The 27,740-nt window shown below is 40.8% G+C and overlaps 1 protein-coding gene across 7 annotated transcripts; it reads left to right on the top strand.

Annotated features, from left to right (window-relative positions):
• Positions 1-13,162: 13,162 nt before the first annotated feature.
• Positions 13,163-27,664, top strand: LOC106604763 (synaptotagmin-like protein 4). Of its 7 annotated transcripts, none has more exons than XM_014199774.2 (18): positions 13,208-13,305; positions 19,195-19,307; positions 19,792-19,967; positions 20,225-20,440; positions 20,789-20,898; positions 21,199-21,316; positions 21,446-21,601; positions 21,706-21,805; positions 21,997-22,102; positions 22,243-22,340; positions 22,484-22,573; positions 22,888-23,066; positions 24,860-24,962; positions 25,305-25,466; positions 25,617-25,719; positions 25,826-25,946; positions 26,139-26,341; positions 26,873-27,664. In XM_014199774.2, exons 3-18 carry the CDS (start codon positions 19,849-19,851, stop codon positions 27,013-27,015), a joined length of 2,127 nt encoding a protein of 708 aa, XP_014055249.1. In that variant the 5' UTR covers positions 13,208-13,305; positions 19,195-19,307; positions 19,792-19,848; the 3' UTR covers positions 27,016-27,664. The 7 variants fall into 7 exon arrangements, with proteins under 7 accessions (XP_014055246.1, XP_014055247.1, XP_014055249.1 ...); XM_014199775.2 differs by having other exon boundaries at positions 13,217-13,305; positions 19,126-19,307; positions 19,789-19,967; XM_014199773.2 differs by having other exon boundaries at positions 13,218-13,305; positions 19,126-19,307.
• The last annotated feature ends 76 nt before the right edge of the window (positions 27,665-27,740 follow it).

Genomic DNA, 27,740 nt, shown 5'->3' with positions numbered 1-27,740 from the left:
GTACGGAGAAAAAAAATGTATGAAATGTATGCATTCACTACTGTAAGTCGCTCTGGATAAGAGCATCTGCTAAATGACTAAAATGTAAATGTACTCCCCAACCCACTTTTACATTGGCACATAGAATAGTTTTTTTGCTATATAAACCAATATGTAATTTACAGGCCTACAGTGTATTGCATTGGGACCAATGGAATGGGTGGAGTAGAAGGGGCTGTTGGGTATTTAGACCAGTCACCCAAGAAATCGAACTATATACAGTCGTGGCCAAAAGTTTAGAGAATGACACAAATATTAATTTTCAGTCTGCTGCCTCAGTTTGTATGATGGCAATTTGCATATACTCCAGAATGTTATGAAGAGTGATTAGATGAATTGCAATTAATTGCAAAGTCCCTTTTTGCCATGCAAATGAACTGAATCCCCCAAAAACATTTCCACTGCATTTCAGCCCTGCCACAAATGGACCAGCTGACATGTCAGTGATTCTCTCGTTAACACAGGTGTGAGTGTTGACGGGGACAAGGCTGGAGATCACTCTGTCATGCTGATTGAGTTCGAATAACAGACTGGAAGCTTCAAAAGGAGGGTGGTGCTTGAAATCATTGTTCTTCCTCTGTCAAACATGGTTACCTGCAAAGAAACACGTACTGTCATCATTGCACAAAAAAGGGCTTCACAGGCAAGGATATAGCTGCCAGTAAGATTGCAGCTAAATCAACCATTTATCAGATCATCAAGAACTTCAAGGAGAGCGGTTCAATTGTTGTGAAGAAGGCTTTAGGGCGCCCAAGAAAGTCCAGCAAGCACCAGGACCATCTCCTAAGGTTGATTCAGCTACGGGATCGGGGCACCACCAGTACAGAGCTTGCTCAGGAATGGCAGCAGGCAGGTGTGAGTGCATCTGCAGGCACAGTGAGGCGAAGACTTTTGGAGGATGGCCTGGTGTCAAGAAGGGCAGCAAAGAAGCCACTTCTCTCCAGGAAAAACATCAGGGACAGACTGATATTCTGAAAAAGGTACAGGGATTGGACTGCTGAGGACTGGGGTAAAGTCATTTTCTCTGATGAATCCCCTTTCCGATTGTTTGGGGGATCCGGAAAAAAGCTTGTCCGGAGAAGACAAGGTGAGCGCTACCATCAGTCCTGTGTCATGCCAACAGTAAAGCATCCTGAGACCATTCATGTGTGTGGTTGCTTCTCAGCCAAGGGAGTGGGCTCACTCACAATATTGCCTAAGAACACAGCCATGAATAAAGAATGGTACCAACACATCCTCCGAGAGCAACTTCTCCCAACCATCCAGGAACAGTTTGGTGACAAACAATGCCTTTTCCAGCATGATGGAGCACCTTACCATAAGGCAAAAGTGATAACTAAGTGGCTCGGGGAACAAAACATCGATATTTTGGGTCCATGGCCAGGAAACTCCCCAGACCTTAATCCCATTGAGAACTTGTGGTCAATCCTCAAGTGGCAGGTGGACAAACAAAAACCCACAAATTCTGACCAGCTCCAAGCATTGATTATGCAAGAATGGGCTGCCATCAGTCAGGATGTGGCCCAGAAATTATTTGACAGCATGCCAGGCCGGATTTCAGAGGTCTTGATAAAGAAGGGTCAACACTGCAAATATTGACTCTTTGCATCAACTTCATGTAATTGTCAATAAAAGCCTTTGACACTTATGAAATGCTTGTAATTATACTTCAGTATTTCCATAGTAACATCTGACAAAAATATCTAAAGACACTGAAGCAGCAAACTTTGTGGAAATTAATATTTATGTCATTCTCAACTTTTGGCCGTGACTGTACAGTGGCTTGCGAAAGTATTCACCCCCTTGGCATTTTTCCTATTTTGTTGCCTTACAACCTGGAATTAAAATGGATTTTGGGGAGGGGTTGTATAATTTGATTGACACAACATGCCTACCACTTTGAAGATGCAAAATATTTTTTTGTGAAACAAACAATATATAAGACAAAAACATACCTTGAGCGTGCATAACTATTCACCCCCCCCAAAGTCATTACTTTGTAGAGCCACCTTTTACAGCAATTACAGCTGCAAATCTCTTGGGGTATGTCTCTATAAGCTTGGCACATCTAGCCACTGGGATATTGCCCATTCTTAAAGCCAAAACTGCTCCAGCTCCTTCAAGTTGGATGGGTTCCGCTGGTGTACAGCAATCTTTAAGTCATACCACAGATTCTCAGTTGGATTGAGGTCTGGGCTTTGACTAGGCCATTCCAAGACATGTACATGTTTCCCCTTAAAACTTCTTAAGGATCAAATCCCTTTAACGGGATCGATTCGACAACATCCGGTGACATGGCAGAGCGCCAAATTAAAATTAAAATACTATAAATATTTAACTTTCATGAAATCACAAGTGTAATACATAAAAATAAAGCTTAACTTCTTGTTAATCCAGCCACCATGTCAGATTTCAAAAAGGCTTTACGGCGAAAGCAATCCATGCGATTATCTGAGGACAGCACCCCGCATACAAATGCATGACAAACATTTTTCAACCAGGGAGGTGCGACATGAAAGTCAGAAATAACGATATAATTCATGCCTTACCTTTAAAGATCTTCTTCTGTTGGCACTCCAATATGTCCCAGAAACATCACAAATGGTCCTTTTGTTTGATAAACTCCTTTATATCCCCAAAATGTCCATTTATTTGGAGCGTTTGATTCAGAAAAACACCGGTTCCAACTCGCCCAAAATGACTACAAATGATCTAATAAGTTACCTGTAAACTTGGTCCAAACAACTTTCCTAATCCAACTTTAGGTATCCTAAAATGTAAATAATCGATCAAATTTAAGACGGAATATACTGTGTTCAATAGCGGATAAAATCAAAGTGGAGCGAGTTACAGGTCGCGCGCACCAAACAAGAGTCCACTTGGCTTGACACTCATACTGAATAGCCGTACTTAATTTCTCAAAGGAAAAACATCAACCAATTTCTAAAGACTTGACATCTAGTGGAAGCCATAGGAACTGCAACCAGGTGCCTCATAAATCTAGTTTCCCATAGAAATCCAATAGAAAACACAGTGAACTCTTTTTTCCCAGGATGGTTTGTCCTCGGGGTTTCGCCTGCCAAATAAGTTCTGTTATATTCACAGACATTATTTTAACAGTTTTAGAAACTTGAGTGTTTTCTATCCAAATATACCAATTATATGCATATCCTAGCTTCTGGGCCTGAGTAGCAGGCAGTTTACTTTGGGCACGCTTTTCATCCGGACGTGAAAATACTGCCCCCTATCCCAAAGAGGTTTTAAACCATTCGAGTGTTGCTTTAGCAGTATGCTTAGGGTCATTGTCCTGCTGGAAGGTGAACCGCCGTCCCAGTCCCAAATCTCTGGAAGATTGAAACAGGTTTCCCTCAAGAATTTCCCTGTATTTAGCGCCAGGAGAACTCCTTGGTCTTCATGGTGCCGCTTGGTGGTGCCGCTTGCTTGGTGGTGTTGCAGACTCTGGGGCCTTTCAGAACAGGTGTGTGTATATATACCGAGATCATGTGACACTTAGATTGCACACAGGTGGACTTTATTTAACTAATTATGTGACTGCTGAAGTAATTGGTTGCACTAGATCTTATTTAGGGGCTTCATAGCAAAGGGGTTGAACACATAAGCATGCACCACTTTTCAGTTTTTAATGTTTAGAATTTTTTTTAACAAGTACTTTTTTTCACTTCAGTAATTTAGAATATTTTGTGTATGTCCATTACATTAAATCCAAATAAATATCAATTTAAATTACAGGTTATAATGCAACAAAATAGGAAAACACCAGGGGGATGAATACTTTTGCAAGGCACTGTATAGACTCTAGTGCTAGATCAATAGGTTTAGTAGAATATTATGTTCTTTACATTAATTTACTTACACTCCAACCCTTTTTCCATGCGCTCCATCTTGCTTGTAATATTATTATTTTATATAAATTAGTAATTTTCTTAAATTTAGACCCCCGATGTAATTTTGTAACTTTATTTTAACATTATGCGTTATACAAAGCTGCAAAAATGATTGATTTCGTATCATACACATAGCGTTTTACTGAATACTTTTATTTTGAAGGCAAAATCTGAAAACCGGAAGTTTTAATGCTGCTGCAGTGAGCAGAAAGAGCAAAAGAGTGACATTTTCCACCATTTCCAGTTCCTTATTTTTTGTTGACAGAACTATGCTTTATTATGGTATGCAAAAGTTATTAAGACATCAAATTACATAGTGCTGTTACAGTCATGTTTTTAGATTCATTTGAGTAGACATCCTGTTATCCCAGTGCATCCACACCTTGTTTTCCTACTGTGTTCAGCGTTGAACCACATGTGCATTCCTACTTTTATCTGGTTCACTGTGATGAGTGAGAATGAAGTGAGCGCGGAAAGAGGAACACATAAAAAGGGAGAAAGAGGAGAGAGCAAGTGATAGTACCCTGCAGCTTCACTCTTATGTAGTTATTTTCCACTCTGTGACCCCTGGCTCACCCGGAACCCGGACCCAAATGGAAGTGGATCAAATAGTGATTTTAATAAATGTTATATGGAAATATTTTATAAAATGTACTTTTTGCCCTCAACTATGTTAATGGTCGATTTTGTTTTACATTTGGTTTTGTATACGTTTTAATGATTCCAAATAGTTTTCCAAGGAGTTTTTTCTTTATACATTTTGATTTGTGTATGAAATATTTTCCTAATAAAATAAAGAGATTTATGACATACAGACGTTCAATTGTGGAATCAGTGTAGTAAAATAATATGTCAAACTTAGATATTTCAATGGTTGTGTGCATTCTGTTGCCAAGATATAGTTTTACATCAGTCCAGAACACCTCACTATGTAAATAATTACAGAATAAGTGTTCAATAGATTCCGTTTGTACTTCACAAAAACTGCATTCACTGGTAACAGGTAACAGGTATATATTTATATCAGGTATATTTTTATATCAGGTATATATTTCGAAATCAAGCTATTTCACGGGTAGAATCTATGGATAATCTTAAAGGTGATTTCCTTTACTTTATTGGTCACCTTAAATTTGTGTGGAGTGAGCCAAGCATGGCGCCAGTTTACATCAAACGATGAAGCCCAACAAAATACAGCAGAGGGAATAGACTTCCTGTAGAAAATATCCCTTAATAAACAATCATTTAATTTCTTATCTAGTAAACCTATGCCATTCACCTGGATATTGCTTACAATAGGATATGTTCCAAAATATGCATTATTCTGAAGTAAAGATTTTATCCAAGTAGGTATAGCTTTTATAACAGGATCTTATTCCTTGCTTGAAACCTCAAAGTTGTATCTTTCCATAAATTATCTCTGAGTAAATGGTTCCTTTTTTTTTTCTACATTACATGCTGACCAGACCACATGCGCTATTGAGCTCAAGTTGATTTTGTCCACCCACATAGGAGAGGCAGGATTTGCAGCGCGTTGGGCATCACAAATAGAACTAAGTTCTATTTTAGAGCCTGGCTATGCAGACGCTCGCCGACGCACACAAGCAGTGTGTGCGCAATGATTGAATAACATATATGTGCACATTTATTTTGCAATGCTCACACATGCGACTCGTCCGGTCTGGTCAGCATGTAACGTTCTCCTGCATCATTGTTTTCCAGTATTTTCAGGTTTTGTGGAATTCTTTTCTCCCTTTCCCCCTTCCTATTTCTTTGGATCACAAAATGTAACTTGATTGACCACAGTAGGTGGCGGTATGCACAAACAAAATGTGCAAAGACATGATACCGATGAAGTCAATTTGGATGGGATTCAGAGATAGATGAGAGGGGTTGATGGTAGCTGAAGGATGGGATTAAAAACAAACAAAAGATAACTATTATAAAATACATTGTGTCCATAAAATGTATATAGTATGCATAAACTGGAAGTAGAAGCCTAAGTGTTGTTGTTCATTAGTTTACTCCAATTACGGGAGTGGTGGTAGGGTTAAGGGAAAATAAAGCAAAATACATTTAAAAGAGATGTGTGCATGAATGTATATATGCAGGGTTGGGGAGTAATGGATTACATGTAAGGGATTACAAAAAAAACGGTAATCCGTTATGTTACCAGCAAAAATATTGTAATCAGATTACAGATACTTTTGAACAACTAGATGATTACTTTGAGGATTACTTATGAATTCAGAAAGGATGTTTGCGAAAAAAAAATCATAGACACTTCTCTGTTTTCTCAATGACATTCAAATCAGCATTGAAAAAAGGAGCAAGTATAAGTTTGTTCCACCTGAGCGAGTCTGACCACAAGTCAGAGATCACTATGATGACACACCAAATGTATTTGATGGATCGCGGGAAAAGAGCAGGAATAGGCTTTTGTAGGCTACAGTCCAAGCTGTCTTCCAATGGTGCGACTGCTGTCGGCATCCAAAGATTATCCAACTTGAATAAACGCTTGGAGGTAAGGATGGTGGTGTAGTCTACAACGGTACGGATATCTCTCATTGTTGATATCTACATAGCGCATTGATGTGAATCACACTGCTGCTCTCTCATTTAGCTATTTGCGCCTTACGGATTGTGGTTGTTGTAGATGGCTGTTCACAAATCTAAATGTGTATTTGAACTCAATAATGGTTGAGTTGTCACACTCAATGAGAACCCAACATATAAGCTTGTTTTTCTCCAATGTTTGTAAACATTGTAAATGTAAACAAACACTGTATAGCCTCATATGGTTAAAACAATAATTTTGATATCATGGATGGTTAGTCCTTGCATCCATAGCTCTGCCTATTAATCTGAGAGTGGTCACATTTCTCCAGGCCCATCCCTCAGCTTTTTACCAAAACAGAGGTGTTTCGGCCATTTTGTTATTGTTTCATCTGTGGATTTGCCCTTTAAACAGCTGCATATTATCAAGATATCAAAGTGTCACTAACAAAACGGTAAAGAATAGGCCTATAGCAAATGTAGCATATGGCATTCATTTTTCACATGTAAATAGCACTTTTCAGTAGTGCTCAAAGCATGCCATTCCATGAGCATAGCATTTATTTTTCAACTCGAATCAATGAACCCAATCAGTCCTCCATGACAACATAATCATAAACAGAGTATGGCAGGCTAATAAGTCCTTTGTATTGGGGTCATGCTCAGGTAAAACAATTTGGCTAATCTATACTTCCATATTTCCAAGTCCTATTCTTGAAGATCAAGGGATATAACATTTATTGGAATGACTGGAATTCTGATAGACTTTGTTTTTTAATGTAAAGATATCATTTAATTGTATTATTATATGGAGTAGAAAGAGATTGGTTAGAAGAAGCCTACATAACCAACCTAAAAAGTAAAATGTAACATCCATATATGGCCAGCTACATAAACTTTAACAATGATTTATCCTGCAATAGATGTCATTCAATTGGTAACATACATTTTTGTCTTCAAATGACTCTTAAGGGGAAAGTAATCTAAAAGTAACTGAATGTAATCAGATTACGTTACTGAGTTTGGGTAATCCAAAAGTTACGTTACTGATTACAATTTCACAGGTAACTAGTAATTGTAACGGATTACATTTAGAACGTAATCTACCCAACCCTGTATGCAGTACCAGTCAAAAGTTGACACACCTACTCATTTAAGGGTTTTTCTTTATTTTTACAATTCTCTACAATGTAGAATAATAGTAAAGACATCAAAACTATGAAATAACACATATGGAATCATTTAGTAACCAAAAAACTGTTAGACAAATCAAAATATATTTTTCAAAGTAGCCACCTTTAACCTTGATGACAGCTTTGCACACTCTTGGCATTCTCTCAACCAGCTACACCTGGAATGCTTTTCCAATTGTCTTGGAGTTCTCACATATGCTGATCACTCGTTGGCTACTTTTCCTTCACTCTGCGATCCAACTCATCCCAAACCATCTCAATTGGGTTGAGGTCAGGTGATTGTGGCAGCCAGGTAATTTGATGTAGCACTCCATCACTCTCCTTCTTGGTCAAATAGCCCTTACACAGCCTGGAGGTGTGTTGGGTCATTGTCCTGTTGAAAAACAAATGATAGTCCTACTAAGCGCAAACCAGATGGGATGGTGTATCGCTGCGGAATGCTGTGGTAGCCATGCTGGTTATTATGATTTCTATATAAATCATTGACAGTATCAACAGCAAAGCACCCACACAACATCACACCTTCTACCCCATGCTTCACAGTGGGAACCACACATGCGGAGATCATCCATTCACCTACTCTGCGTCTCAAAGACACGGTGGTTGGAACCAAAAATCTCAAATTTGGACTCATCAGACCAAAGGACAAATTTCCACCGGTCTAATGTCCATATGGCTCGTGTTTCTTGGCCCAAGCAAGTCTCTTCTTCTTATTAGTGTGTTGTAGTAGTGGTTTCTTTGCAGCAATTTGACCATGAAGGCCTGATTCACACAGTCTCCTCTAAACAGTTGATGTTGAGATGTGTCTGTTACTTGAACTCTGTGAAGCATTTATTTGGGCTGCAATCTGAGGTGCAGTTAATGCTAATGCACTTATCCTCTGCAGCAGAGGTAACTCTGGGTTTTCCTTTCCTGTGGCGGTCCTCATGAGAGCCAGTTTCATCATAGTGCTTGTTGGTTTTTGCGACTGCACAAAGTTCTTGAAAGTTTCCGAATTGACTGACCTTAATGTCTTAAAGTAATGATGGACTGTCGTTTACCTTTGCTTATTTGAGTTGTTCTTGCCATAATATGAACTTGGTCTTTTACCAGATATGGCTATCTTCTGTATACCACCCCTACCTTGTCACAACACAAATTATTGGCTCAAATGCATTAACCTGTCTGGGATAGGGGGCAGTATTTTCACGGCAGGATAAGAAACTTACCCTATTTAAACTGGTTACTACTCTTGCCCAGAAACGAGAATATGCATATTATTAGTAGATTTGGATAGAACACACTCTAAAGTTTCTAAAACTGTTTGAATGGTGTCTGTGAGTATAACAGAACTCATATGGCAGGCAAAAACCTGAGAAGATTCCAAGCAGGAAGTGGCATGTCTGCGAATTTGTAGTCCTTCTGTTAATTCTCTATCGAAACTACAGTATCTGAGCTGTTACGTGACACTTTCTAAGGCTTCCATTGGCTCTCTAAAGCCTTCAGAAACCGAATTGAGGCGTCTCCTGTCTCTGGGCAGATAATAGCAGCTCAGTTTGTCAGTGGACTGCCTGGTGACAGAGATTGGAGATGCGCATTCACGAGATCACGCCATTTTTTCCTTTTCCTCTTTGAATGAATACAGCATTGTCCGGTTGGAATATTATCGCTATTTTACGAGAAAAATAGCATAGAAATTGATTTTAAACAGCATTTGACATGCTTCTAAGTACGGTAATGAAACATTTTTAATTTTTTTGTCTGGAAATGCATTCGCGCTTTACCCTTTGGATAGTGACCTCAACGCACGAACAAAACGGGGGTATTTGGACATAACTATGGATTATTTGGAACAAAAACAACATTTGTTGTGGAAGTAGCAATCCTGGGAGTGCATTCTGACGAAGAACAGCAAAGGTAATACAATTTTTCTAATAGTAATTCTGAGTTTAGTGAGCCCCGAAGTTGGCGGGTGTCTGAATAGCTAGCCTGTGATGGCTGAGCTATGTACTCAGAATATTGCAAAACGTGCTTTCGCCGAAAAGCTATTTTAAAATCTGACATAGCGATTGCATAAAGGAGTTCTGTATCTATAATTCTTAAAATAATTGTTATGTATTTTGTCAACGTTTATGATGAGTAATTTAGTAAATTCACCGGAAGTTTTGGGTGGGAATGCTAGTTCTGAACATCACATGCTAATGTAAAAAGCTGTTTTTTTATATAAATATGAACTTGATTGAACAAAACATGCATGTATTGTATAACATAATGTCCTAGGAGTGTCATCTGATGAAGATCATCAAAGGTTAGTGCTGCATTTAGCTGTGTTTTGGGTTTTTGTGACATATATGCTTGCTTTGAAAATGGCTGTGTGATTATTTTTGGCTGTGTACTCTCCTAACATAATCTAATGTTTTGCTTTCGCTGTAAAGCTTTTTTGAAATCGGACAATGTGGTTGGATTAACGAGAGTCTTATCTTTCAAATAGTGTAAAATAGTCATATGGTTGAAGAATTGAAATTATTGCATTTTTGAGGTATTTGTATTTCGCGCCACGTTCTTCCATAGACGTTCCATCTAGCGGAATGTCTAGATGCAAGATTAAGAAGGAAAGAAATTAACTTTTAAGAAGGCACACCTGTTAATTTAACTGCATTCCTGGTGACTACCTCATGAAGCTGGTTGAGAGAATGCCAAGATTGTGCAAAGTTGTCATCAAGGCAAAGGGTGGTTACTTTGAAGAATCTCAAATATAAAATGGATTTTGATTTGCTTAACACTTTTTTGGTTACTACATGATTCCATATGTGTTATTTCATAGTTTTGATGTCTTCACTATTACTAGAAAATAGTAAAAATAAAGAAAACCCCTTGAATGAGTAGGTGTGTCAAAACTTTTGACTGGTTTTGTGTGTGTGTGTGTATGTATATATATATACACATATATACACAGATTTTACCCAAAAATATATGGGCGATTGGAAATTATGCAGCTGATCTACACCCCCCCCCCACACACACTTTTGATTTGACTGCTAACTACAGTATAATAATGATGTTTAAAAAACAGAGATTTTCACAGGTGGGGAGCTGAACTTGGTTAACACTACAAGCATGCGCTAGCTGTTCTTCTTCTATGGCGGTCCTAAAACAAACGTTAAAGGTGCAGACCACCAACTACTGTGCTGGAGTGTGTGGTCAGTCTCGGTTTACAACATTAGCGCCACATTTCTAAATCTTCCTACCTAACTCAGTACTTCTGAGAAAACAAAAAAGAGCCCTACTAACTTCTAATAGACCCTCCCCCATTCCCCAAATCCCTTCTAATCTCGTCCAACCCCTGTCCAACCTCAATGACCCTACACTTCATTCTGTCCCTCTCTTCAACATACTTACAATAATATAACAACACATGCTTCACTGTTTCCTTGACCATACACTCAGAATCTCACAACTATGCCCAGTCTCTCATAATAACATTAATACCAACAATAGTAGGTCACTCCTATTAGATTTGCCAGATGATAAACTATTCAATACAGACATGGAATCTGAGCATACTATAAATCTGACCAATCCACACCAATACCTCATAATGGCAAAGCAAAAATGGAAATATTACATTTACATAAGTATTCAGACCCTTTACTCAGTACTTTGTTGAAGCACCTTTGACAGAGATTATAGCCTCGAGTCTTATTTGGTATGACACTACAAGCTTGGCACACCTGTATTTGGGGAGTTTCTCCCATTCTTCTCTGCAGATCCTCTCAAGCTCATCCAACCTGACAGAGGTGTGTCGCGGCACAGTTATTTTCAGGTCTCTCCAGAGATGTTCGATCTGGTTCAAGTCCAGGCTCTGGCTAGGCCACTCAAGGACATTCAGAGATTTGTCCCGAAGCCACTCCTGCATTGTCTTGGCTGTGTGCTTAGGGTTGTTGTCCTGTTGGAAGGTGAACCTTCACCCCAGTCTGAGGTCCTGAGCGCTCTTGAGCAGGTTTTCATCTAGGATCTCGCTGTACTTTAATCCATTCATCTTTCCCTCGATCCTGACTAGTCTCCCACTCCCTGCCACTGAAAAACATCCCCACAGCATGATGCTTCCACCACCATGCTTCACTGTAGGGATGGTGCCAGCTCCAGACGTGACACTTGACATTCAGGCCAAAAAGTTTCTCCTTGTCTGAGAGTCCTTTACGCACCTTTTGGCAAACTCCAAGCGTACAGTTGTGTGCCTTTTACTGAGGAGTGGCTTCCGTCTGGCTACTCTACCATAAAGGTCTGATTGGTGGAGTGCTGCATAGATGGTTGTCCTTCTGTAAGGGTCTCCCATCTCCACAGAGGAACTCTGGAGCTCTGTCAGTGACCATTGGGTTCTTGGTCACCTCCCTGACCAAGGCCCTTCTCCCCCGATTCCTCATTTTGGCTGGGTGATCAGTTCTAGGAAGAGTCTTGGTGGTTCCAAACCTCCTCCATTTAAAAATGAAGGAGGCCACTGTGTTCATGGGGACCTTCAATGCTGCAGAAACGTTTTGGTACCCTTCCCCAGATCTGTGCCTTGACACAATCCTGTCTTGGAGCTCTACGGACAATTCCTTCGACCTCATGGCTTGGTTTTTGCTCTGACATGCACTGTCAACTGTGGGATCTTGTATAGACAGGTGTGTGCCTTTCCAAATCATGTCCAATCAATTGAGTTTACCACAGGTGGACTCAAATCAAGTTGTAGAAACATCTCAAGGATGATCAATGGAAACAGGAGCTCAATTTCGAGTCTCATAGCAAAGGATCTGAATACTTATGTATATAAAGTATTTAAGTTTTTTATTTTAATTAATTTTCAAACATTTCTAAAAAACGGTTTTCGGTTTGTCATTAGGGTATTGTGTAGATTGATGAGGAACATTTTTAATTTAATCCATTTTGGAATAAGTCTGTAACGTAACAAAATATGGAAAAAGTGAAGAGATCTGAATACTTTCTGAATGCACTGAAAAAATAATGTAGCTATTTTAGGAAAAACATGGTTTATTCAATGTGAAAATGAAGCAGATTTTTACCAGTTGTTTTACAACTGATTTGACAAAATGTCATCACATGCAATGACTGACTTGCCACATGGTGCCTGTCTGGGAACACATTTGTTACACATTTCTTTATAAATCTTGTAACCATAGGATGAAATATCTGCTCAAATAAGGGCTATACTATACAATTACACACAAAAATTAAAACAACTTTTTTTATTTAATAGCTAAGTATTTGTGTATTTTGCCTCTTGCTTTATTTCCATAATACAATAATGCTCCACATTATTATTTCATTTTTTACTAAGTTATTTGTACGGGGTTTGGTTATTTACTTGTGGAAACTATTGGTATTGAATTAATTAGCAGTGCTTCTGCATTTTTCTCAGAAAAGTAGGGAAATAGAGCAGAGAGAGGGAATGCACCTGCTGCGGAAAATGTCTGTAGCTATTTGTCGCCCCACCGCTGTCACAAAGTTTCCATATCTTCCGGGATGTAATGATTACAACCAACGCTGAAAGTCAACAGTTTCAGAGTGCAGGAAAAAGACTGGAAGGTAGACTGTTGGAGTCACGCTGACACATTGCAGCGAAGGGTAGAGAGGTAAGTTGAGTTTGTTGTGATCTATAACATTCATTCAAACTGTTTTATTGAATTACAGTTGCAATCAAAAAAATGTTTACACGACAGTAAATTGTTGAATACCTTTTCCTGATGTGGGAAACCTCCCTTAAGAATTATTTACTATCCTCGATTCGTTGACGTTGCGAACAAACGATATCCCCATGCACTTGTTTTGCCCGCTACCAGTCTGCTCTAAAATTGGTATTATTCCATTTGATTATTTTTCATATCCTCCCTTCCAAGATTTGGGAACGAAGGAAGTGGTATGGTGAATTGATTTGATTCACAATCGAAGTGAAGTTTTCGATTTTCTCAATGGAATTAAAACACCCTCTACACAGGTGTTAAAATACGTTTTTTGAGACTGACAAATCTTCTATGAACTATATTTGCGCGCGCTCATTCAGATGCATTACTTATGTAGGGTTGTCTTATTCAGCAAATCATGTGTGTTGATAAACAACTGCGCTTTTTCAATAATGTCCAATTAATTGGATGTGTTGCCAACACAATCTTAAATCCAGCCACATCATGCATTGTCTCTAGGCCTACAATAGATTTGTTTTATTACATTTTGGCTGTTAGAAAAACACAGTAGACTACAACAAAACAATCAAATGTAGCCTACTGCATTTTTTGTTAAGTCCTTTTGGCAATGAGGTAAATTACATACTTTGAAATAGTCCTACATTTGCTGTTAGACTTACATTCCTTATTTAGTTACTTTCAAGAAAATTTTACATTAAACTATGCTATTCTCATGCATTGTTCAATTGGAATTAACTTTCCTTTATTATAGCCTATACCCACAATGAGGCTGCGTTTACACAGGCAGCCCAATTCTGATATTTTGGCAAAGAATCTGATCGGTCAAAATACCAATTAGTGGCGAAAACATCGGAATTGTGCTGCTTGTGTAAACACAGCCTAAGATGCCCACAATTTGTCCTCACTCTTTCTGTTCATATCCTTCTTAGTGTCTATTGACTCTAGGAATATCCCAGGGCACTGTCATTGTCTCTGTGACACACTCATTCCGTTGAAGTAGGCAGCTGCCTGCTGAGCTGCTCTACAAGGCATTGTACACTTCTCAAGTGTGAGTCAAGTGGCCTCAAGCGTTAAAACAATGAGGAACAAGTTTTCCTCCAAAGTTCTGCGTGAGTGACACAGCATACAAACACTGTGCTAATGAGGGCTAAGGAATTGAAAAAAAAAATTCTGCTTAAACTCACTCAACATTATTAGAATTAGAAAAACTTTATTGTCCACCCAATGTGGAAATGTGTCTTTGGCTTCACAACATAAAAACAGACATTAAAAGCGGTCAGGACTTCATCATCCTCAAAATAAATTAACTATACAAACTACAAAAGTGCAGTTTCCTGTTAGACGGCTATACATTACATCATCATTGGTCTAAAAGCCACAATCAACATCAAGAATTCTGAGTGAAAAATACATCATCATTAAGACTGAAGGGCACCTGATCATCTCCATGATTCAATAGTTCATATGTACGTACATCAGGACCGGAGACCATTATCAACAACATAACCGCCTCGTCATCGGAGTACAAAAGTCAGTTCCGATTAAGCATTCAATATGCTAAGACTTATTCCACATTTTGCTGTGTTACAGCATGAATTCAAAATTGATTAAATCATTTTTTCCACTCACCCAGCTACACAAAATACCCCATAATGACAAAGTGAAAACATGTTTTTAGAAATGTTTGCACATTTATTGAAAATGAAAATTTCACTCGAATCAATACTTTGGAGAAGCACCTTTGGAGCTAATTGCAGCTTTGAGTCGTCTTAGGTATGTCTGTATCAGCTTTGCACATTTGGAATTGTTTTTTTTCTCCCATTCTTCCTTGCAGATTTTCTCATTGTAAATAATAATTTGTTCTTAACTGACTTGCCTAGTTAAATAAAAATAAATAAAGGCTAGATGGGGAGCGGCGGTGAACAGCAATCTTCAAGTCTTTCCACAGATTTTCAATGGGATTCAAGTCTGGGATTTGGATGGGCCACTCAAGGACTTACATGTTCTGAAGTCATTCCAGCTTTGCTTTGGCTGTTTCCATTGATCATCTTTGAGATGTTTCTTCAAGTTAATACGAGTCCCCTTGTCCAATCAATTGAATTTATCACATGATTTGGAAAGGCACACACCTGTCTATATAAGGTCCCACAGTTGACAGTGCATGTCAGAGCAAAAACTAAGCCATGAGGTCAAAGGAATTGTCCATAGAGCTCAGAGAAAGGATTATGTCGAGGCACAGATCTGGGGAAGGGTAGCAAAAAATGTTTGCAGCATTGAAGGTCCCCAAGAACAAAATAGCCTCCTTCATTCTTAAATGGAAGAAGTTTGGAACCACCAAGACTCTTTTTAAAGCCTGCCGCCCAGCCAAACTGGGTAATTGGGGGAGAAGGGCCTTGGTCAGGGAGGTGACCGAGAACCCGATGGTCCCTCAGAGAGCTCCAGAATTTCTCTGTGGAGATGGGAGAACATTCCTGAAGGACAACCATCTCTGCAGCACTCCACCAATCAGACCTTTATGGTTGAGTGGCCAGATGGAAGCCACTCCTCAGTAAAAGGCACATGACAGCCCGCTTGGAGTTTGCCAAAAGGCACCTAAAGGACTCTCAGATCATGAGAAACAAGATTCTGTGGTTTGATGAAACCAAGATTGAATGCTTTGGCCTGAATGCCAAGCGGTTTTCTATTTTCTACATTGTAGAATAATAGTGAAGACATCAAAACTATGAAATGACACATATGGAATCATGTAGTAACCAAAAAAGTGGTAAACAAATCAAAATATATTTTATATTTGAGATTCTTCAATAGCCACCCTTGGCCTTTGACAGCTTTGCACACTCTTGGCATTCTCTCAACCACCTTCATGAGGTAGTCACCTGGAATACATTTCAATGAATAGGTGTGCCTTGTTAATTTGTGGAATTTATTTCCTTAATGCGTTTGAGCCAATCAGTTGTGTTGTGACAAGGTAGGGGTTGTGTACAAAATATAGTCTTATTTGGTAAAAGACCAAGTCCATATTATGGCAAGAACAACTCCAATAAGCAAAGAGAAATGACAGTCCATCATTACTTTAAGACATGAAGGTCAGTCAATACAGAACATTTCAAGAACTTTAAAGCTTCTTCAAGTGCAGTCGCAAAAACCATTAAGCGCTATGAAGAAACTGGTTCTCATGAGGACTGCCACAGGATAGGAAGACCCAGAGTTACCTCTGCTGCAGAGGATAAGTTCATTTGAGTTAACTGCCCCTCAGATTGCAGCCCAAATAAATGCTTCAGAGTTCAAGTAACAGACACATCTCAGCATCAACTGTTCAGAGGAGACTGCGTGAATCAGGCCTTCATGGTCGAAATGCTGCAAAGAAACCACTACTAAAGAACACCAATAATAAGAAGAGACTTGCTTGGGCCAAGGAACATGAGCAATGGACATTAGACCGGTGGAAATCTGTCCTTTGGTTTGAGTAAATATTTGAGATTTTATGTTCCAACCACCGTGTCTTTGTGAGACGCAGAGTAGGTGAACGGATGATCTCCGCATGTGTGGTTTCCACCGTGAAGAATGGAGGAGGAGGTGTGATGGTGCTTTGCTGGTGACACTGTCTGTGATTTATTTAGAGTTCAAGGCACACTTTACCAGCATGGCTACCACAGTATTCTGCAGCGATATGCCATCCCATCTGGTTTGCGCTTAGTGGGACTATCATTTGTTTTTCAACAGGATAATGACCCAACACACACACGCACACCTCCAGGCTGTGTAAGGGATTTTTGACCAAGAAGGAGAGTGATGGAGTGCTGCATCAGATGACCTGGCCTCCACAATCACCCGACCTCAACCCAATTGAGATGGTTTGGGATGAGTTGGACTGCAGAGTGAAGGAAAAGCAGCCAACAAGTGCTCAGCATATGTGGGAATTCCCTCAAGACAAATGGAAAAGCATTCCAGGTGAAGCTGGTTGAGAGAATGCCAAGAGTGTGCAAAGCTGTCAAAGGCAAGGGGTGGCTACTTTGAAAAATAAAAAAAGATCTACATTTATCTAAATAAATATCCATCTTTTTTGTTTACTACATGATTCCATATGTGTTATTTCATAGTTTGTCTTCTATTATTCTACAATGTAGAAAATAGTAAAAATAAGAAAAACCTTTGAGTAGGTGTGTCCAAACTTTTGACTGTGTGTGTGTGTGTGTGTAAAATCTTGGTCGACTAACAGCCTATCGACCAGTAAATTGGGGTCAGCCGTAGTGTGAATACTAATGTAAATGTGAGATTTCTGTATTTCATTCTCAATAAATTAGCAACAATATCTAAAAACATGTTTTCACTTTGTCATTATTGGGTATTGTGTGTAGATTGGTGAGAATGAATATATTTAATCCATTTTGAATTCAGGCTCTAAAATGTGGAATAAGTCAAGGAGTATAAATACTTTCTGAATGCACTGTATATGTTTGAACTGCTTTTTGAGGTTTGCTAACTATTTTGCTGTCCATATTTACTGCCCTGGACAGTTGTTCTCTTCTTGGCACTCAGGTTTCCATACCATGTGGTCATGATGAAGCAAACAATACTTTTGTACACTATTTCTCGAATGTGCTGGCTCACACTGAAACTGTTCCTGAACAGATAAAAACGTTGCCTTGCCTTAAAAATAGTGTGTTCACAGTAAATTCAGAGTTATCAAAAAATGGAAGTGCCTTTTTTTAAAACTGTCAACTAACTGAACAGGTTGATCACCGACTGACTATTCAATGTCTTCTGAGGTTCTGGATTCACCTTGAGCTTGAAGCTCATAACTGGAACATGGCCGATGACAGGCTTGATGTCAGGATTAAACAAATGGTTTAACCAGTGCACTCCACCCGCCGCTCTATGTCCTTAGAGGGTGGGAACCCTGTGATATGCTGAGCTCGTGTTGTTTTTAGCTTTCCTGTTTCCATTCCCTCAAGCAAACTTTCACCCTGTCAGAGGGGTTTAAAACCTCAAGGATCCTGGATCCTATTTGTCATCCATCTATTCTATATGCGTGCCAGCGTCTGTCAGAGTAAGATTAGGTAGAGACTATTTTCCCATGTCTTCCTATTATAATTTACTATAGGATGACATGCTGAAATAAAACCACTATCCACATGTCAACAAATGTTAAATTAGGTTTGTGTACCTGACTCCAAAAGCTCAATATCTACTTAAGCAGGGCTGTTTTCTTTCCCTGCAAAGGATTTTCTACATGATGTAAGCATATACAGTACAGCGTTATAGGCTTAGTTTGTTAAAGGTGTTGTAGTTTGGTGTTTACTCCAGTGGAAATGACACAGTACTGTACATCCTGGTGAGATTTACACAGTGTACGAAACATTAGGAACACCTTCCTAATATTGAGTTGCACCACCATTTGCCCTCCGAACAGCCTCAATTCTTCAAGTCATGGACTATTAAAGTGTTGATGGCATTCCTCCAATGCTTCCCACAGTTGTGTCAAGTTGGATGCATGTCCTTTGGGTGGTGGACCATTCTTGAGACACAAGGGAAACTGTTGAGCATGAAATACCCAGCAGTGTTGCAGTTCTTCACCCTCATGTCTCAAGGCTTAAAAGTCCTTCTTTAACCTGTCTCCTCTATCTACTGATTTTTAAGGGGATTTAACAGGTTACATCAATTAGGGATCATAACTTTCACCTGGATTTACCTGGTCAGTCTCTCATGGAAATGTTCCACTAGTCCACCTTCACTCTGGTTTGTCTGCAGCAGGGCCATCTCAGGGTGTTGGCTCTAAGCTAGGTCACTGTGTTGTCTGGGTCTGTCCATGCTTGCCAGCTCCATCTCCCTAATTACCCAGCCTGCTCCAGCAAGGCAGAGTGAGAGGCTTCTGACAGGCTGGTACTGTGGCAGCAGCAGCCTCTCTGCATGGAGGCTCACTAGTGGAGGAGGTAAGGGTAACACCATCCACTAACAGTCCCCTTTGTCTGTCTGTATGTCTGCTAGTCCTGCACTGTCTACCGCTCTCTACCTGTCTCTGTCCTTTCCCCTCACAGCAAGCCCTCCATTGTTTAAATGCACTCTCTCTCCTGCAGTGGTCCACTGTAATGCTGTGCTCTTTCTGAGTAGCCTGTACTGTATATGAGGTCATTGCTTGTACTAAAAGTGGGTCCTCCATTAAATGGACATTAGCTGGGGGTAAAGGAGCCTTAGCCTTCGATCCGCTTTACTCCATCTTCAATGCTGCTGATGTTTGGGATTAGGACTTTCACACTGGTTTTCACTGTGATATCATGAGGGATTTCAAATCTAAGCTATGGTGCAGGAGAAAGGCATTTTCAGGCAGAAACCACAGAGGACAACTTATAGATAGATAAAACATGTTCCCATTTTGTGCCTTCTGAACTCAGTCCTGTTCTCTTCTTTGGCTAGCAGGAACCTGTCTGGCCTAAGGTGACAATCCCTAAGAGGTTAGCCTGGGACGGAGGTGCAATGCCACAGGCTGCAGACATGATTAATGTGGCCTTCCTGACTGACTCGGAGCAGGAGCTGATCCTGGAGGTGCTGCGGAGGGACGAGGAACTGAGGCAGGCTGAGGAGCACCGTGTCCGGTGAGAACTCCCCTCCCGAGCTGCATCTCAATAGTCCTAAAGTGGCTTCCTCCTGCCCTTGTCTCATTTCCTTAATCTGATCTAAAAAGATAGGACCGGTGAAAGCAATACAGTGGACGCTGGTGGGAATTTAGCATTCAACTCAGTATTTCACGAGTGCAGCTGGAGGAAGTCACTAGACTTTCAACATCCAGTTAGGCAAAGATGTCAACACAGACGCCAAAAGGCAAGGGTCTAACCAATGTCCCCCTGTTTAGGAAGCTGAAGACGGAGCTGCTGGACATTAAGAGGAAGGGCGCCAAGCGTAGTAGTGGGAAGTACAGTGAGCACAGCTGCGGCCGCTGCCAGGAACCACTTGGTCCACTGTCTGCTGGCTCCAGCCAGTGTAGGGCATGTAATCACCAAGTGTGCCACAACTGCCGCGCAGTGTGCCCCAATGGATCCTGGATGTGCAGTGTGTGTGCTAAAGAGGCGTAAGAGTCAATTTCTCTGTACTGTACATCACCCCACCCTGTCCTTTAGCATGTAAATGGCGATGATCCCTGTATCTATATGCAAAGCGTGATGTTTTTATTATTGTCAAAGACTCACTGTACAACGCCCACGAGGAGACGATAACTTTCAGCGGGTTTACATTTCGTGGATCTGTGATGCACCCTATGCATATCTGTTGCATTCTAAACTCGTGTAAAAAAATATTTTTCTGTCTTTCTGTCTGTTTTTTTTACAACAGCGCTGAGTTTTTGCACTGTCAGCATGTCACCCTTAAAGTTGTGGTCCATATATTTGATGATGTTTTAACGTGGTGGTGTTTTCTCCAGTGAATTAAAGAAGTGCACTGGAGACTGGTTCTATGACCAGCGAGTCAACCGCTTCTTCTCCGCCCCTGGACACGACATGGTGAGGACTTCCCTCAAAAAGAGGCCCCCATGTGAGTCCAGGAACCACCAAGTTGTGGGCAACGCTCTACTCAATTGGAAACCGTAAATGACTCTCACTGCTGGTGCGGAGTGGAATGTCATTGTCGGTGGCGTGGCAGCATAGCAATTTGTCCTATTTTCTCTTCTCAATTTCAATATTAATATGTAAGAAGCTCCGTTACTGCATAGCTTTTGTTTATGTACTTTTTCAATTGCACTTCCCAGTAATGAAATCCCTATCTGAATGAACGAAGCCACTGTCAGCATATTGCCAGTTGCCTGTCATGCTAAAGCTTGGTGTTCTGTTTTAGTGAGGAAGAGGGAGAACATGGGAGCGCTCCTGTTGAAGAGTACAGAGTTGAACCCCAGCCAGCCCACCACCCCTGTTCCCCGACCCAGACTGAGGGACCTAGCAGCCTCCAACAAGGAGTGAGTCCTATTTCTATCTGGGGGGACAACACAGGCTTTACAGTCAATAGTGTGATGCAGTTACTGTAATATGTGGATGGAGTTTCAATTCAATATATAACATTTTGACACTTATTTCGACCTTCCCAGTCTGCTAGACGAAGTCTCCGAAGAATCCGTGGGAGTTAAGACCAAGGAGCAGCAGGAGCAACAGCAGCACAGGGACACTGAGCCTGCAGAGAAAGCCAGCCTGAACAGTGTCATGACAGACACTGAGTCCTCTCTTGGGACTCCTCTCTTACCAAGGTAAGTCAACATCCAAACAAATAGGCCTATAGCATTAGCGCTACATGCTAACAAAACTGCTTTATAGGATGTCTGCTCATTATGAAATGGTGTTTATGATCCAGGAAGGAGGAGAGCACAGGTCAGTCTAGTCCAACAGGGTCCAGTATGAATGTTTTAGTCAAAGCAGACCTCGTCAGTAGCCACAGCTCCACCACAGACACGGTAAGGAGACCGTTTACCTATCAATCAGGTGTTGGGGTCAATTCCATTTCAGTGCAGTCAGTCAAGTCTGCAAGTGAAAAGTCCACCTGAAAAATAATGGAATTGATCCTAACCCTGTATTAGTCCTCATGTCTCCAGCCAATACATATTATACTGTCACACCTGACTGTAACCCTTGTCTCTTTCCATAGTCCTCCGTAGTAAATTGTCGTAGTGTTAGTCCCGGCACGGGGTCTGTCGCATTGGAAGATGGCGGCCTGTTCAAGAAGAGTGTCAGACGAGTTCAGAAACCCTCCGGTGAGACTCGTGTGTCTGTCGCCTCAGTAGCCCCGACTCCCAAACTCTATTCAAATATTGTTTTGTTTTAAGGGCATCCGGCCTGTTTGAGTTAACAAAGATATGCTCCATTTTAATGCGTCTCCATGGGTTTCACTCAGAATTCACATCTGTGCTGGACCTGCGTGAGGAGGGGGCTGAGGCATCAGAGGGCTTTATGGGTGACCGGAGCAAGTCGGTGCCTGGGCTCAATGTGCCAGTGAGCAGTACCTCTTCCTCATTACAGACTCTAATGCATAACACTTCACTATACTTTAAAATACTTCCTTATAGTGCTAGTATTGGTGAGAGATGCAGTTGCGTTGTCTTTTTCATGATTTTAAATGTTTGCTGTGCTTGCAGGATGACGAGGAAGATGAAGACATTGATAACTTGGTGAGCATCCATAGAAAGAAGGTGCGCTCAAGTACCTCAAATCTTCGCGGTTCCAAGGTAAATGCATGCGATTCTCACTTATCCTATTTTCAAAGCTTCTAGTTAGTGTGTGATGCTATTTTTAGAGTTCCTCAAGATATTTATTGAACCAAAACTTTGAGACAATTCAGGATATCCTGGTTTGTGTTGTGAGCTGCTGCCTAATTAAGTTACCATGGCAACACTAGCTCACGCTAAAATTTGCTTCAGGGCATGCAAATTTGACTGACTTTGAATTCCATGTTCTAGAATTGTAGTCTATGAATGCATTTAAACCAACTACTAACAGAAGTCTGTGTGTGTGTGTGTGTGTGTGTGTGTCCACACCACAGAGCACACTGGGCAGTCTGATGAGTATTTACAGTGAGGCAGGAGATTATGACAGCGTGGAGGTGAGCGGGGACATTGTGTTCTCTATCAGCTACGATGACACCACCCAGAGCCTGGCCGTCCTCGTCAAGGAGTGTCACTCGCTGGCCCACGGGGACGCCAGACGCCAGCGCTCAAACCCGTGAGTGTCCCCTCAGGACTAGGGTCTAATAGTTGTCTCAGTAGGAAATGATGGGTGCATCTCAATAATGTTTCCTCTCCTTCATATCCACACATCTGAAAACACTGGGTGGATGAAAGTCATGGTGGATGCCGCTCTGGAATTTTCTTTCAACAAAGCTGCTTTACACTATTCAGATGCATTCCATCATGTCATTGCCAACAGTGATAGTATCCCCCACTCCTTCAAGTGAGACCAACACTATTCTACATTATGTCATACAGTAATAACACCGAAGTGTATGTCTAGAGTTAACAACAGGATTACTGGAAATCATTCTCTACAACGCATCTCATCTACTGTCATACAAACATGACGAGACTTATTGCAACCTATGGTAGATCAGGGTTCCCCAACTGGCGGCCCGCAGGCCGAATTTGGCCTGTGGGTGGTTTTATTTGACCCCCCCAAGTTTTCTGAGCAACTTTTATTTACTTATTTTATTTTATTGTTGAACATAACACTTAAAAACACCAGGAAATCAGCTCCAAGTAATTTTTATTGAAGAAATCGGTTCAAGTATTCCCATGCATCAGAGAGAACCATGTGATCGTATACAAATGTAAGCAAGGTTTGAATTGATTGTTTTCGTCAAAATATCTGTTTGGGCTTTTTGCGGTCAGTTTGCCATCTACAAATTATTTGTAATTATGTTCCGGCCCACTGACCATCCACTCAAGAACAAATTGTCCCGCAGCTGAATCTAGTTGATGATCCCTGACGTAGATCATCTTAGATAAGACCCTGTCCTGTTTACAAAATGTTTGATGTGCCCAGGGGTCATTACCAGAGATCCAAAAGGAAGAATTGTAAAGATTATATTTAACGGAAGAAAAATAATTATAAATTTGTAGTTTGGAAATGAAGGCACTTTATATTTTGACTTAAATAACAGAACAAAGAATAGAAACGCAACAATTTCAAAGATTTTACTCAGTTAAAGTTCATATGAGGAAATAAATTCATTAGGCCCTAGTCTATGGATCTCACATGACTGGGAATACAGATTTGCATCTGTTGGTCAGATACCTTAAAAGAAATGGACCTCATAATGGGCCTCAGGTACTCGTCACGGTATTTCTGTGCATTAAAATTGCCATCAATAAAATGCAATTGTGTTCCTTGTCCATAGCTTATGCCTGCCCATACCATAACCTCACCATGGGGCACTCTGTTGACAACATTGACATCAGCAAACCTCTCGCGCACACAACGCCATACACACAAATACTCTAAAATGACGTTGGATGAGGCTTATGGTAGAGAAATGAACATTCAATTCTCTGGCAACAGCTCTGGTGGACATTACTGCAGTCAGCATGCCAATCGCACGCTCCCTTAACTTGAGACGTCTGTGGCATTGTGTTGTGTGACAACTGCACATTTTAGAGTGGCCTTTTATTGTCTCCAGCACAAGGTGCACCTGAGAAATGATCATACTGTTTAATCAGCTTCTTGATATGCCACACCTGTCAGGTGAATGGATTATCTTGGCAAAGGATAAATGTTCACTAACAGGCATGTAAACCAATTTGTGCACAACATTTTTGAAAAATACATTTTTGGGGCATATGGACAATTTATGGGATCTTTTATTTCAGCTCATGAAACATGGGACAAACACTTGACATGTTGCGTTTTATATTTTTGTTCAGTATAGTTTCTTGGTATTGCAGGACCAGATGGAATATGACTTCATTGGATCTCGTTAACATGTAGGAAAATATTCATGTTTTTTTTTTTTGGTCCTGCAGGTATGTCAAGTGCTACCTTCTCCCTGACAAGTCTCGCATTGGCAAGAAAAAAACCAGCATTAAACATAACACTGTGGACCCCACTTACAATGAGACCCTAAAGGTGATGGCCCCTCTGGAACTGCAGTAGAATTAGATGAACACTGATGAACTTTAACCCTGTACACATCCCGTATTACTCAATGGCTGGTTGTTAAGTTGATAATGCCTCCTCCTTCAGTAGGCAGTAAGATTGATATTGGCATTCAAGATAAGGAGAGTTAATCGCCGTTAGTGAAAGACAAACAAATATTGATTTTGTTGCTGCCCTCTTAACTCGGAGTATAGTGAACAAGTATCTCTGATGCGAAGGCCAGAGAGGGTGGATGGAAAACTAAGATATAGTTGACGGATCATTGAGAGCAATGTGTCACTCTCTCCCACTTCCTCTCTTCTCCTCATTCAGTTTCCCATCAGTCGCTCCCAGGTGCTCAATCGTTCCCTCCAGCTCTCCGTCTGGCACCATGCCCGCTTGGGCCGTAATGCCTTCCTTGGAGAGGTGGAGGTGCCTCTGGACTGCAGGAACCTCGACGCAGGCCACGAGGAGTGTGTGGCGATCATGGGAAAAGTAAGCCAGAATAGTCTCATCACTAGGGCTCGGTTGTTCCTGGTCAGGTCAGAAGACACTGCAGGCCCTACACATCAATCACTAAATGTATTTCTAATCTACAGTACAACCCTATGGTCTAGTGGTTTTACCGACTATTATCCTCTATAGGCGTCACCACTGCAGTCCTCTGCCTTCTCGCAGTACAAAGGAGAACTGCTGATTTCCCTGAAGTACGTCTCGACCAAGAAATCACCCACTGAAAAGACCAAAGGTACGAGTGTCCGTGTCGACAGAACAAACGAACAGAAAAGCTCAGTCAGCACTATCTGTCAGACCAATCCCTACCAGTGGCTGTCTGACACTACTATCTCCCCTAGGCAAGAGACTCTCTCTAGGAAAGAAGACGGAGCAGGGAGGGGAGTTGCACGTCTTGATCAAAGAGGCCAAGAATCTGACGGCAATGAAAGCAGGGGACACGTCGGATTCCTTTGTGAAAGGGTTAGCTGGCGGCATGATGTCACTAATTCTCCACGTTCACTCTAACAGAGATGAATTTTGTTTCATCATCCTCACTTGAGATTGTGCAACTCCCTCTCATTTTAAGAACATACTTTATTTATTACTAAGAAAAATTCAGACACCTAGCCTTCATCAAAATGCAGTCCTTCTCACTCATGCTTTTAAACCTAGGTACTTGTTGCCATCGAAGGCTAAGTCCACTAAGAGGAAGACTCCAGTGGTGAAGAAAACTCTGAACCCTCACTACGACCACACATTTGTGTACAAAGACCTGACCCTAGACCAGCTAAGTGAGATGTGGCTAGAGCTGACAGTGTGGGACCGGGAGGCCATGTCCAGTAATGACTTCCTGGGTGGTGTTCGACTCAGCACAGGTAATGACACAACACCTTTATCTTCCTGGGTGGGGTTTCGACTCAGCAAAGCCACAGTTAATGACACACAACACCTTGTTGATTTATGGCGGGGAAGTATCAGTTTATATACATTGGCAGTTTTGCTCTACCATTTTACCGTGTTTGATTTACTATTCCGTTGTAGGTCACCTATTTTGCCAATGTTGGTAGTAAGGTGAAGCTACCTCAGTTCAAATTACTAAGAGCAGTAGGCCTATTGTTAAAATAAATCTCATTCCCTGACATTTCTGTCCAAATGCGTGAAGTCTGGTGAACCAAAGCGTCAAACTTTAGCTTTTGTTAGCCGATACAGAAAGACCGGGAGAAACTCCCGGTGCAAATAGCATCGGCTTAATCTACCAAACAATCCCACAACACCTATGGTCACACCCACTAAGGCCAACTTTGAATCATTATCCCAGGCTTATATGCGCTTTGTGCAATAGCCTGGGGACGAGGTTAGGGCACACCTACTTTAGTTCACTGTGTTTCTGGTGCCCTTCTTTTCAGCCACACTGAAGGTTGGGAAGGAGGAAGTGGAGGTGGATTCTACAGGGGAGGAGGTGACTCTGTGGCAGAAGATGATGCAATACCCTGACTCGTGTGCAGAGGGCACTCTTCCATTACGCTCCTCTATGGGCAAGAGCAAGTGAAGACACCACACACTACCTCGTAACCTGAAAGAGCTATGGACACAGGGCAATCCCTCAACTTTATCACCATCATTGTGTAAAAAAAAAAAAAGACTGTCATATATACAGCTGTGTCTAACCGCAGGCACCATTACGACACTACTGGCCTAAAACAAGTGATTTGAAAGCATAGTGTAAATTCACCTGAGAGCTTCAGGTTTTTGATAGAAGAGGTATCATTTCATATTTTTAAATGTAAGGTTGTCTAACTATACAAATACATTTTGAGATCAACTGACACTAACCAAAGAGTTTATCAAATTGAACAACTCCTGTTTTATCATGTATTTATTGAGGCTGAATTCTATCCATGTTCAGCAAACCACTCATTAACTGTGGCGCTTCATGGGGGTTGCTGGTGTTTCAGTTTCAGGCAGAATCTCTGTTCCACTCTTAAGGCATTGAACCAGTTTTGGTCCATGTCACCTTGGGTTATGATTCATGGTAATTGAAAAACTACTGTGCCTGTGATTTTAAATATTTATGTAAATATTGCCAGTTGCACAAAGTGAGAAATAAAATTAGTCTCCTTCAACTTTTATGCTCTTATTTGAGTCCTATGGCTGTATCAAATATTTAATTCACCTAATAAATATATGAAATGACTAAACCTGTAATCATCCACGTTTGTTATACCTGTCTGAAGTAAAGGTACCTACGTTTCATCCTCTAACAATACACCAACA

The sequence above is a fragment of the Salmo salar genome, chromosome ssa05 (genome assembly GCF_905237065.1).
Source record: "Salmo salar chromosome ssa05, Ssal_v3.1, whole genome shotgun sequence".
In the NCBI taxonomy this organism is placed as follows: Eukaryota; Metazoa; Chordata; class Actinopteri; order Salmoniformes; family Salmonidae; genus Salmo; species Salmo salar.
The sequence above is the reverse complement of the archived record's forward strand: the minus strand, read 5'-3'. Positions and strand labels throughout refer to the sequence as shown.

Coding starts and splice junctions, on each gene's coding strand:
- LOC106604763 (XM_014199771.2), top strand. CDS start 19,849: ATGCCACAGGCTGCAGACATGATTAATGTGGCCTTCCTGACTGACTCG. Junction 22,341..22,483: donor TGCCTGGGCTCAATGTGCCA/GTGAGCAGTACC, acceptor CTGTGCTTGCAG/GATGACGAGGAAGATGAAGA. Junction 25,947..26,138: donor TCGGATTCCTTTGTGAAAGG/GTTAGCTGGCGG, acceptor TTTTAAACCTAG/GTACTTGTTGCCATCGAAGG.